This window comes from Pithys albifrons, chromosome 1, assembly GCF_047495875.1.
Source record: "Pithys albifrons albifrons isolate INPA30051 chromosome 1, PitAlb_v1, whole genome shotgun sequence".
Lineage (NCBI taxonomy): Eukaryota > Metazoa > Chordata > Aves > Passeriformes > Thamnophilidae > Pithys > Pithys albifrons.
Genome location: NC_092458.1, coordinates 87,876,709 through 87,889,702, shown reverse-complemented (window position 1 = coordinate 87,889,702; position 12,994 = coordinate 87,876,709). Strand labels below are relative to the sequence as shown.

Here is a 12,994-nt window from a genome sequence, read left to right as displayed (position 1 = left end):
AATAAGTATTTGTTAAAATTAAGTATCCGTGCCCTTTCAGACAGCGAGAAAGGGCTCATGGTAAGAGCCCTGACACATTCAAAAGCAAGGATGCCTTAAGGAAAAATACTGTAGTATTCAGGTATCCTTTACAACATAACAGATTCATGAAAAGAGGTCAATTAAAACATCTCCTTTTAATCTAGCATAAATAACCTTTATATAATTATTACGTAAATAAGATACATTTAAAACTGTTCTCAAAGGAACACTACCAGCATAAAAAAAAATCTTTAAATTTCACTGTATTACTAATTTGAGTATGGAAGAGCAGATATTTTATCACATATCATCATATTTTAGCACATGTTTGACAGTGAAGAGAAATCTGTCTGCCTCTCTACGATCCAGGCACTGGGGTAGGATTTAAGCAATTAGTGTATGTTGGAAGCAAACAGACTATATAACCATCATTTAGGGGTTTTTTATCTGCGTTTTGAAAGCTGAAGTTCACATGACCCAGCCTTGAGCATTTAGAGGCTTGCACCACACAAAGCTTTAGATGGCCCCAAAAAAGCCATCAACAGCATGACATTTACCCTGGATACTCTTATTTTATCTCCAATTTCTTTACACTGGCGAATACAATTAAGGCAACTCAGCCACCAGCACCTCCAATTGTCTGGAATAACATTAGCACAAGTGATTTTAAGGGCCAGAAAAAGGCAATTGTGCCATCTGCACTAGTTCCGTGTCCTGCACATCATAGGCTGACAGCCTCTGCATCACAGCATGAAGTCTTTGTCAGATCAAAGTTCTTGTACACTATTCAGCAACAAGCAGCTGTTTTGAGTAAGCACATAATAGCTACAGAAGAGACGCAGCAGTTTTTCAGTCACTTATACTGTCTCCACGAATGCCATAACTTAACTCCCTTTTTTCCATGACTGATGCAGGTAATCGGCTAGGGTGAGAAAATATATCAGTCACTGGAGGACAGCTCATATCTATCCTCCCAGCTCTCGTTCGCCAGAAGGCTAAATTCACACTGGGAAAGAAACCACGGAGCCACAGCCACATATGGCAACTGGAGGGCACCAGGCTAGCGCTCAGAAGTTGATACACGTTGGGGAGACACGAGGATGTCGGAGAGAGGAGGGACAGCAGCAGGGGAAGGACCCATTTCAAAGGATCTCCCTTTCCTCCCGTCCCGCTCCCTCACCGCCGAGCGAGGCACCCACCTGTGCCGGTGCTCGTCGTGCCCTTGCCCATGGATGAGGAAGCCGCCGAGGTTCTTGCCCCCTTTGCTGGTGTCCACGTGGGGAATGAGCACATCCTCCAAGCCCAGGTCAAAGCGCTTGTGCTTCGAAGAGTCGGGGAGGAAGAAGAACGCCCCGAAGCACAGGGTGATGAAGGCACTAAGAATAAGGAGCAGGATAAATTTTTCGGAAAGTCTCAAGGTAGCCCTGTGGTGCGGGAAGGCGGAGGCCCCCAGGTTGAGCGGGGGCAGCCTCCGCCCGGAGAGCGGCAGCAGGGCGGGAGTGGTCATCCTGGCGCTAGCGACCACCCGGCGGGGCACGGCTCATCCCCTCAGCCCCCGCGGGGGGCGGCCCCGGCCCGGCTCGGGGGCTGCGGGCGGCTGCACCATCCTCCCCGCCGGGGAAAGCGAGGGCAGGGGGGAGGCCGGGCCGCCCCGACGGCCGCCGCGGGGGCTCGGGCCGGGGCGCGGCCGCCCCGCTACCTGCGCGTCCCTCTCCTCCCTTCCCTGGCCGCGGGGCCGGCCGGGCCCGAGCGGGCGACTCCGGTCAGCGGCGCTCCCCGCGCTCCGCGGGGCTGCGGGACGAGCGGCAGCGGGCGGCCGGCGTCCCGGCCTGACGCGCAGCGTCGCTCCGTCCGCGTCCCCTGTGCCGGGCCGGGCGGAGGCGCATCCCCTCGGCCCGCCGGGGCCCCGCTGCGATCGGCGCCGGCAGCGGCCGCCGCGCCCGTCCCGCTCCGGACCCTCTGTCCGTACACACCGCGCCTGCGCCGCCGCGGCGGGCGGCGCACGCGCGCGGGGCGCGGCCAGGCCTGGGGGCGGGAACGGGAGGGGCCCCGCGGGGGCGGGAACGGGGAGGGCGAGACAGAACAGGACGGGAGAGCCGCGGGGTGCACAGGGATGGTGAGGGCGGAGGGGCCGGGATACCCGCGGGGGGCACAGGGATGGTGAGTGCGGCTGGGCTGGACGGGACAGGACAGGACAGGCTCGGGGGGCACAGCGATGGTGAGGGCGGCGGGGTTGGGACACCCGCGTGGAGCACAGGGATGGTTAGGGCGGAGGGGCCAGGACGGGACAGCCGCGAGGGGCACAGAGATGGTGAAGGCGGCGGGGCCGGGCCACCCGCGGGGGTCACAGGGATGGTGAGGGCGGCGGGGCCGGGCCACCCGCGGGGGTCACAGGGATGGTGAGGGCGGCGGGGCCGGGCCGGGACACCCGCGGGGAGCACAGGGATGGTGAGGGGCGGCGGGGCTGGGACATCCCCGGGGAACCCGGGGACGGTGAGGGCGGGCTGGGACACCCGCGGAAGGCCGGGGACGGTGAGGGCGGCGGAGCCGGGACGGGACACCCATGGGGGGCCGGGAACGGGGAGGGATCTGAAGCACCTCTGGTATGAGGAGAGACTGCGGGAGCTGGGCCTGATTAGTGAAGACTGCGAGGGGATTTCATCAATACATGCAAATATCTCAAAGACCGGTGCCAAGGGGGTGGTGCCCGACTCTTCTCAGTGGTGCCCAGCGACGGGACGAGGAGCAATGGCCATGAACTGAAACGGAAGAATTTTCGCTTCAACATGAGGAAGAAGTTACTATGTGAAGTGTTGCGGAGTGCTGGAGCAGCCGCTCAGGGAGGTCCTGGGGTCTCCCTCTCTGGAGACATTTAAAACCCACCTGGATGCATTCCTATCCTATTATTTGCACCTAGTAACCTGCTCTAGGTGACCCTGGCTTGGCAGGGGAATTGGACTGGATGATCTCCAGAGGTCCCTTCCTAACCATCCTGTGATTCCACATTAGGATTCTGTGATTTGCCCCAGCACAGGGCCATGTAGTCATCCTGGACACCCTGTAGGACAGGTTCCCAAGTAGGAGTGACATTCACCTGCAGTACCTCCCTAGCGAGGTGCACAGAGACCTGAGGGAAACACGGGTTACAAACACCAGAGGCATCAGGCGAAGTTGCTCTGGTTTACCTTTGGGGCTGAGCACCCTGCCCAGGGCAGCTGTCCCGGGGCAGCTGAGAGTTCACCACAAACAGTCATAGAATCAGAGCATATTTTGGGTTAGAAGGAACCTTAAAGATCGTCTATTTTCAACCCCTCTGCCATGCATGGGTGCACCTCTCACTTGCTCAGAGCCCCATCCAGCCTAACCTTCAACACTTCAGGAATGGGGCCATCCCACTCCCTGAGCCACTTCAAACCTGTGGGAATGTTCAGGCAGAAGTGTGGTGACAAGGACGCAGATGAAGTGACAGGCAAAAAACACACCTGAATTGCCCTTTACAAGTATTAAATGTGGCTGTTTTGCGCTGCTCAGCCAGTTTGCTGCCTGCATTCCCCCACAAGGCAGAGCTCCTTAGTAGTATGTTGTATTGGGAATTAAAAGTGTTGACATTTTGGTCTGTGTTTTTTGCTCATGCCACCTGTGAAAAGATTTATCCTTTTCCTGCCAAGTTCTAGGGAACAAAAGCTGATGAGAGTGAAGGCTTCGTCCTTGAGGACAGAGTTTGCATAAACTAAAGTTACTTGGGTCTCTCCTAATAGTTGACAGCTTTTGGAGGAGAGCTGAGGGGAACAGAGCAAGGAGGAAGAAAGAGAGCAGAGCCTGAGACATCTGCCTGGGGGATGCTGGCCACACCTCCCTAGGAGATGTCACCAGTAGGCTCAATAAAGGTGAGAGGACTCGTGCTCTTGGTGGTTTTTTCCCCCAAAAAGACAGCAGAGACGCTTGCTGTCTGCCAACGCCTAGAGGATGTAGCCCCTGCCTTGGTGGGGGGGTGTCCTGAGTTGGTAAGACAACCTTACATGAGTAACTCTTTGGTGAGTGGGGATTTATACATTTGGGCTTACTGCTTTAGTCTCCCTCCTGTATCTCTCTCTCTCTGTCTCTCCCTTCTCTTTGGGTTTCAGCTATTTGGTCACTTCTGTTAATAAAGATACTGTGTTTTCTGAACTCTCAACAGTGCTCAGCCTCACTTTCCTAGCAACTGTAGAACCCACCCTGTTCCATATGTACAAGGTTTAATGAAAAACCAAAAGGAAAGGTGAAGGAAAGGCCTGGGCAAGGTAGCTGCAGGACCAATTCAGAGGAGTTCACATAAAAAAAACAGGTCCATAAGTCTGGGAGACAAGTTACTCCTGAAGCTCTTTTAGAAGTAGGGTGTTTTCCACATTTTAAGGATTTTACATTACTGGAAACTTGGATACTCCCAAATTATGGAGAGCAGAGTCTGTTCAGCAAATCTGGCAGACAAGTCTGAATCACAGCTAAGGAACCATAAAGGCAGGGGAGAGCACAGGTGAGTTCCGCCTGCTGAAGTGAAGCTCGCTGAGGTGTAAGGCAGCATCCCCATATTGGGGTAGGAGTGACAGGATGAGAACTGAACTGAAGCAGTAGGCAGCAGCTCCCTGTGGGAAACCTTGCCCCTCAGACAAGCTCCAGAAATGTGTAAATAGAAAGTAAAGGTGTAAAAAGAAAATGTGAGAGAAAGTACTGAGACATGTGTCCTATAAGTAGACAGAGCAGGCACAGAGCCAAGAGTGGCTTCCACTGCCAGAAATGCCTCCAGTGCCCCTGAGTAGGGTGCACTTGATCCCAGGCGTTTAGGTCTGTTTTCAGGCTTATACTTTGCTTTAAATGTTTTGAATTTTGGGGGAATTCAGAGTGTGGTGTACTCTGCAAATTAAGTTCTCCAGAAAGGTTAATTTGGGAGGATTCCGGGGAGGGAAAGCAACTGAGCTAACAAAAAGTACTCTGACAGTCAAATCTAATGGCACAGGTGTGGGTGTGTCAAAGAAATCCAGGTTAATGAACACTTATGGTTAGTCAAGTTAGCTGAAGCTAACTGATCAAGGTAAAGGAGACCTAGACAAGCTTAACTCTTCTACTCTGATCACTCCTTATGTCGTCACAACAAAGCTATGAATTGCACCTTGCTGGATCTTATTGCATAGCATTGGCCTTTCCCATCCGTCCACCCAGGTAAACTCTTCCATCAACTTCTATTTTTCTTCCTCTTCTCTGTTTTTTTTACAATGAGAACCCGTGACAATGCCATGCAGCAGACAGCTGGACCCTGCTCACTAGTCTTGCATCTATGAAAAGCAGATTAAAGTGAGAAACTCTGCCACAAGGTGATAAAAACCAAAGAGCCAGTGTGGGACAGAAATACCAAAGAGAGAGCACGCGTGAAAAGGACTATATTATCAATGATACTACAGTGCATTCCAGCCAGTATGGTAACTAAACCAAATGTTTAAGTTGTTACTACAGGATGAACATGCTTCAACTGGCTTGTTGGCCATTTCAACTGTCTTCTAGTTGTGGTCTGGTAAAGTATCTTCAAATATGTTCATGTTTTTACTTGTTAAATTGCGTTTATACGCAGTCTGGAAAACAAAGATCAGTCCGTGAAGATTTTTGTTCTTCAGGTTTTTTTGCCCTTTGCTTCACTCTGCCAACAGCTAGTTTTTCTTTTGCGTTAAAAGACTGAGAAGCTTCGAATTTCTTTATAAAATGTTCCTTTGTGTTCAGCTCATTGCAAGAAAGTGACATTTCTGTAGGTTTTGTTATGATGACCTTTCCAAATTCTAAAGCATCTGTGTCTAAACCATGGTGAAGTTTTGGATTTCTACAATTTTGTGCTTGTTTCAACTTTCCTACTTTCTACCAAAGGCTAATAGTAATTTTTCATCCTTTGGTTCTGTTGTACTGGGTAATATGCATATCCCTGTAAGCCTGCCAGTGATTTTCCACGCTGCAGTGGTGTTACTCTGTAGCTGAACAACATTAAATATAGAACTATATTGACTTAGCTGGGGTTTGGGAGCCTGTGCTACACTACAAGATTCTGCATCTATTGGTGCTTTATCAGAGATGCCCAGAACATTCTCTGAATTGTCCTGAGATGAAACCTAAAGATTTTCACAAGAACCAGGAATTTCTGTACTCACTGCCTTGACTTTGATCAATTGCTAATGTAACTGGGAAGTTGATGTCCAAAAGTGCTGGATCATCAGCACTAAAGTCACTCTATGTCCACAAGCCAACATTTCTGCAAAGCTGTCAGGGTAGTTCACATTTTTCAAAGGTAGACAAAGTAAGTCCTGTAGAAGTACAGATCCATATCAGTGTATTTCTTTCTTCTTTAAATGACTGCAGTGATCCTTTCTAGCACCACAATTTCGGCACACAATCTGGATTCATTAATTGCAAAGCCTGTTCTTCAGTTTTCTTCCAAACACTGTCCAGTCTTTCCTGTGACCCCCGTTCCATGGAAAGTCTGATGCAGCTTGAAACAACATTTGTATTCTCTTGGACCTGATGGTGCCTGGCATCCCAAGAGCACATTCTTTATGAAATCCAGTCTCTAATGGCTCCTGTGTCTTTGTCTTCACATTTCTTCTCCAATCCCTCCAATCATTATTTCTTTGGAAATACTGCACCCTCAGCCAAGCTTTGCTACAAAACTTTGGTCTTTGGCACATTGCCCTGCTCTCTCTATACCTCCTTCCTTTGTTGTTGAATATACGTAAACATACATTTTACTATTATTTTTATGTGGACAACTCACAAATCAAACTTCACAATTCAGATTCCCTTACCCTTAAAACTTTCCGAAGACTAGCCTTTCTCATCCTTACCTTGGCTATAGCAGGGTGATTAATACTCTCCCAATCTTACTCTCCTTCTTCCTTTTTCTATCAAGGTGGAGGATACAATCTTTTCCTATTTCAGACCCATAGCCCATGCATGGTCCTCTGCTCTGAACTCACCTTACATCCTCACATCCACATTCTGAATCACACCTTGTTGAGATTTTTCTGTGTAAAAAATCAAAGATGTGGACTTTCTAATCCCTCACCTCAGTCAAACTATTCCACTTAGGCATTGTCTTGCCTCCTTGTCTCCAGTTCTCACAAGGACGGTATTGCACTTTTCATGTCCATTCAAAGTGCTCCAGAAAGAGGGGTTTTTTTGAGTGATTGCCCTTGCTATGTCACTTCAAGCTTTCCATCTTCTCAATCTTTCCTGACATGCTTTCTCCCTCTCCTAGCATCTCTGATTTATCACTAAGACACCAGCTCCTCCTACATTCAGTTGGCCTATAATATCAGCCTCCAGCCTATTTATTGGTGTTTCAAGTACTTCCATGGTTTCTTCTGTGCTTCCCTAAGGCATGAAAGGACTTGCACATCAAAAAGAAATTTGGGAACCATAAAAGAGCATTAGACTATACCAGAAAATTTGCAGCTATGAAAACTGAACTTACTCATGGCAACTTCTCTACAGAGACACAAAATGGGCATAAATATCAGATTGTAAAAGAAAACATTATCTATGAGTGTGTATTGAGGTCAGCAATGGCACTGCTATTCTTTGGCTGAAAAGCAAAAATAAGTTTGCCAAGGATGGTCAGAAAAAAGGGCCGAGAGCTGCATAGTTTTAAGGTCTTGAAACCAAATAGTTGTCTGTAGTGTGCACTGAGAGGACTGAATTATCGCAGCTTGTTAAATGCATGGAAGAGATTGTGTAACAAGCTAAATATATCGTGTGCATAGTGGTCTGGGTTTGCATATGCTGGGACTTGATGGCTGAGGTTGTCCCTGGAAAGAAAAACCAAGCTGATCATTCAGATGGACACAAATCTCACACATTTGATGTTTTATATCCTAGCACAATCTGCTTTAAAAGAAAAACAGGATTTATGCCCCATTTGTGCAATCTTAAAAATAGAATTGCTAAGACATCTCAATGACAATAGAGATGAGAAATTTCTAAGTAAATAAATATAGCTTCCTGTTGCCAGAAGTTTATTACAGAAACAAGTAGAGATAAAAATTTTCAACATTATAAAAAACAAGTCAGAGTCCTCTTCAAAACATAATTAAAAAAAAACATTGCCACAGGCATACTGAGATGGGACAGCATTTAACAGTGGCAGATCAATCAATGTTTGAAAGTGTCATGTTTTTCTTAAAATTCCAGCCCTAGTCTGGTGAGTGCTACAGGAGAACATGAAAATCAAGTTCATATTTCATAGTGAAGTGTTCTTCCATTCTGGAGAGGACAGATTAAAATTTGGCTGAAAAAGAGAGAGATTCTCTCCCTTACAGATGTGTTTTGAAATATCTGCATGTCCCTGTTCCTCTACACAGATCTTCATGCCTGTCTCAATGAGCCTCCCTGCAGGCATATGGGCCCAACTGCACTGATTACTTGCAGAACTGGGGGTTAGAAATTACGAAGCCACATGCTTTATAATTGCAAACTCACTGACTTACCCCAGTCTCACTCAACGATCTTCTCATTCCCAGCACGGCCCATCTGTCACCATTTCACTAACTCCATATTTTAATGACATCCAATTTCATTCTTTGCTTTCAACTGACTTTGTTCTGTGTCTGTACATTATAAGAAAAAAAATAAATTTTCCATTAAAAGAAAGTCATGGAAAGTCAGTCATAAATATGTAGAAAACTGAAGGGCCCCTGCATATATTGCCATTTAAGATTTTATCATTGAGTTATTGATAGTTTTGCATTATCTTCATTCAATGCTAAAAAAGCAATTAAAAGACCTTTTGCTTTAGAAAGAGAAAATATATGAAGGAAAGATGGACATTCAAGTATAAACTGCCTTAGAACTAGAACAAGCTGATAAGAAAGTCCTTTTTGAAGCCTAATCTTTGGGTAAAATGTTCTCATTCAGCTCATGCTACTGAATTAGACTTGGGCCATGAACAGTCAAAGAAGAATTCTGCTGTTAAGGAGAATATACCACTTCATGTAAAAGTAACAGCATCAGCTCCCACTTTATTAGTTCTCTTCATTAGGCCAGACACAGGTTCGGAGGAAAGAAAGGCTCCACACAAACTAACTGGGATCTCCTAGGATAGCTAAAGCCTGAGGGTGGAGTTGAAGGCATCAAGACAAATTGACCAGACAGAATAGCTCTCATTTCACAGGATATATGAGGTACATGTAAAAATGCTCCTTTGTTCCAAATGAATGAAAAACCCAGACCAGGAGCACTATCAGCTACAATGGGCGAATGCCTGACTGTGTTGCATGGATGCAATGCTTGGCCAACAAATTCCTGTCAGACTATTGCCTACCTTGCACTTACCCAGCTGGCTGCAGAGTGACATGCAGCAGGGACAGCTGCACTGCTGTGTCCCATGCACTGTGCTCATCCTTGCTGCCTTGTGAAGCCATCAGGGTGCCTATGAGGATTGGCAGCAATAAGACAGGGATTTTCCAGCAGCTTCTGTGCAGGTTTAAAGTTAAACCAGTGGAACTGTTTTTCATGAGAGAGTATATTCATCATCCAAACACAAGGCTTCCTTTTGGTTTGTTAGTCTACCCATTACACTTTTCAGTAATCTGCCCCCTCGCTTATCTAATACTTTGTCCCTCTTTCCCGTCATTCCCTCCAAGTCTTCTAAAGCCACCGGGACCTCAGGTGGCCAGAGTTCTTCCTACCCACAGTCCCTAAGCTGAGCTTATGCTGTAATTACACATATACAAATATCAGAGAAAACACTGCAGGGCTTCCCTGCAGAAGCTGCAATGGAAATTTATCTGGCAAAGGTCCTACATTGTGCCTCCAAAGTGCCTCTACTTAGAAGCGAGGATATGCCTTGGGCACCTTCTATTGCCCTCCCCAGTCCGACTGCATGAGGCCTTCTAGCCACAAATCCCAGCAGATTCCTGCCTGTGTTCCAGCTGTGCCCTGTGAGGCTGAGTGGCCTCCCACTACTGGTCTGGGATTTCTCAGATGTACATAGGTGTGGGTGAGTAGTAAGCCTGAGCTTTTTGATCATACTGCATTTATTAAGGTATGAATCAAAGTCATACATACACACTGAGCCCAGCATATGCTCAAAATGCTGGTCAGACTCCTCTGGCTGAGTAGCAGACAGAGGGTAATTGAGTCCAGTGCATCCTCGTGGCATCACCTCTGCTTGATGGGTATGCAGCAACTGTGTGAGGTGTGTGTTTGAAACCACTGTGACTTCCAGATACACAGCCCCCCCCAGCTGGAACAGCTATGCAGAAGACTTGCAGCCACTTGGATTTACTAGATACACTTTAAAATCCTCCAGTTCTATCAAGTTTGAAATTCTGTATACCAAAACTGAGCTTCTTTGATGAAATCTAGGCATGGAACAACAGGGGAGAAAAAAAAGTGTTTCTGCTTCTACTAGTTGTGATGACCAGTGTTGCCACTGCTGGTGGAAATGCCCAAAGATGAGACTGTAAACTTCTGCTCTACTGTATCTGTGATTATATACCTTCACCATCACTGTATATTCTCTTCTTTTCCCTTCCAGAAACACTCACATGTGAGCACACACTGAAAGCAAATAACACAGAGCTGCCTCCCCTCAGGAAGAATGAAGCCAGCTTCATCCCTTCTCTCTCAGAATGAATAAAAATCTGCTGATCTTACCTGAACATCTTCAGAACTTTACAGCTAGTACTTTCATGCCTCAAAGAGCCTACCCAGCCTCCCTATAAAAGCTGCAATGGAAGTTTATGTTCCATCCAATAGGTAAATAACTGCTGACAGGTAATTGTGTTGTACCCTTGCTAGATTTTCACATACTCTGTCATGGATAGAGGCAAAGACTAAAGCCAGGATGAAAGATAGCAGCATGAATGCTGTGCTTACTGTTCATGGTTTTGTTTTTGTTAACTGAAATTTGTATATAATAGGTCTTGGATGCAATGGGAGTCCTTAAAATGGAAATCACAAGTCCCAGCAAATACACAAAAAAGAGCAAGACGGTGGAAGATGGTTCCAGGTTCTGCCCTTGAGTGCTAAAATTCCAAGCAACACTACAGGCTTGGGGAAGAATAGGTGAAAAGCTGCCTGGTAGAGAAGGATCTGAAGGTGCTGGTCAGCAGTGGATAAATATGAGCCAGCAGTGTGCCCAGGTGGCCAAGAAGGCCACTGGCATCCTGGCCTGTGGGGTGGCACTGTGTAAATAACATGGCAGCTTTAAAAATTGTGAGAGATTATGATGAAATCCTGAAAAAGCTCAGATTCAAGCAGCATTTCATTTGGGCTAGTAAAAGAGATGATGATTAAAGAAATGGTACTGGTTTGGGGAATATTGTTTGAATTTTGTACAGGGAGATGAAGGGGATGATTGTTTTGAAATGCTAATGCAAAGGTAGGATGAACATTATGTCTATAGAAATAAATGTTACCCATTTTCTCACAAAGTTCGGAATAAAAAGGGGAAGTAGGATTTTCCCCCACCCACCCTGAAGAGTTTTGTTGTGGAATGTTTGGAGGGGCTTTTTTTGTTTGGTGTGGTTTAATCAGAATTATTCATTAATGATCAGAAACTTGTGATTCATTAAAAAAGGAATGTCTGGTTGACCACTGAATCAAGATCCCAAAGGCCTTTAAAAACACAGATTACATGATACTAAGCAACTAATTTTAAACTATTTCAGTAAAGACTAGAGAAATTAAAAAAGCAAAATAAATAAACATGCCAAGCAATATCAGCAAAAAAGCAGCTGGCAGGTGTAATAGAAAACGTCCAGATGCCAGCAGTTATAGTGATGAGCCCAACCAGTTCACAAGGCAGGAAAATTTGGGGTTAAAGATGGAATGACTGGGAAAAAGGTGCTCGTAAGCAGGATAGAGCGGGAATGTGCAATTTACGAAAATACCTAATAAAATCAGGCACAAATGCTTCCTCTTCTAACATGCAGAACAGACAGAACACCAGCAAGGAAAGTGAAAGCAGAAATAAAAATAACTGAAACAAAATTATTTAGGCATGGAGCGATCTTGAAATGTCAAAGAGTAAAATGCCATGCAGGGGGAGAAATTCCAGAACTGAGTATCAGGGCAGCACCAATTCAGAGAAAAGGCAGAATGGTGAGATAAGGACACAGGGGTATTACCCACACCACCAGCAAGTTTCCATCAAAATCTCAGGGGGAGCACATGTGTTTGGCCTTAAGAAGGTGTATGAAACTACAAAAAATCAGCTTCCTTAACAAACCTGACCCAGATCTGAGCGAGCCACTTGCATCACACAGCTGTACTGCAGGAAAGAGATGTCTCTCGGAGACAAAAGAATATTTATAGAAGGCCTTAGAGATCACTGTAACTTGCACATTTTTTACAATACTAAAGACTTGTTCTTCTGATATCTTTGATAGATATTGCCTCATGAAACTCTTTCATAGCAGCTGTGATATTTCTATCCAGGCACAAGGACCTGACTAGGTATTTCCAGGCCTGCTTTCTACCTCATGCTTGCTCCTACTCTGCCTACTTTTGCATAGAGGAGCACTTCTGGCAAAAAGCCTGTGGCTAAACTGACACCCTCCCCAGCCCATCATTAGGTCTATCAGTTTCTCAGTTTTTCAGCTACATTTTATGAGTTTATGACACCCCATAACCACATTTTCTGCCTCCTTTGTGGTATATTTGACTCAACCCAGGTTGCACCTATATCTCAGTATGCATGGATGTTCCAGAAATTCATTCTTCAGTGTTAAAATCTTCTGGCATCTGTTTTAAATTTGGTTGGACTAATATATAGCCATTCATTTTTGCTCAAATGCTACTGTTAAAGTAACAGCATTCAGGTTTTATGATTTCTTTTTATGAAGACTTTGAAATTTAGTTTTGGCTGAATTTTACTCATGGCACAGATTCAGAGGTTGTTCATGGATATCCTATAATAAATACTGCAAATGTCTATAGCATTTAGTGTAGATCTGTG

At 46.0% G+C, this 12,994-nt stretch overlaps 1 protein-coding gene and 1 long non-coding RNA gene across 2 annotated transcripts in view; one reads left to right on the top strand and one right to left on the bottom strand.

Moving 5' to 3' along the window:
- MAN1A2 (mannosidase alpha class 1A member 2) overlaps nt 1-2,001 on the bottom strand; it is a 145,756-nt gene extending 143,755 nt beyond the window's left edge. The window contains exon 1 of the mRNA XM_071559486.1: nt 1,221-2,001. Within this exon, the coding sequence (XP_071415587.1) occupies nt 1,221-1,528 (308 nt within the window). The 5' untranslated portion in view covers nt 1,529-2,001. The remainder of the gene's footprint in view (nt 1-1,220) is intronic.
- A 91-nt stretch (nt 2,002-2,092) lies between these two features.
- On the top strand, nt 2,093-11,089 carry LOC139679907 (uncharacterized). Its single transcript, XR_011699267.1, has 3 exons — nt 2,093-2,137; nt 10,571-10,791; nt 10,956-11,089. It is a non-coding gene; the product is annotated as an uncharacterized lncRNA (long non-coding RNA).
- The last annotated feature ends 1,905 nt before the right edge of the window (nt 11,090-12,994 follow it).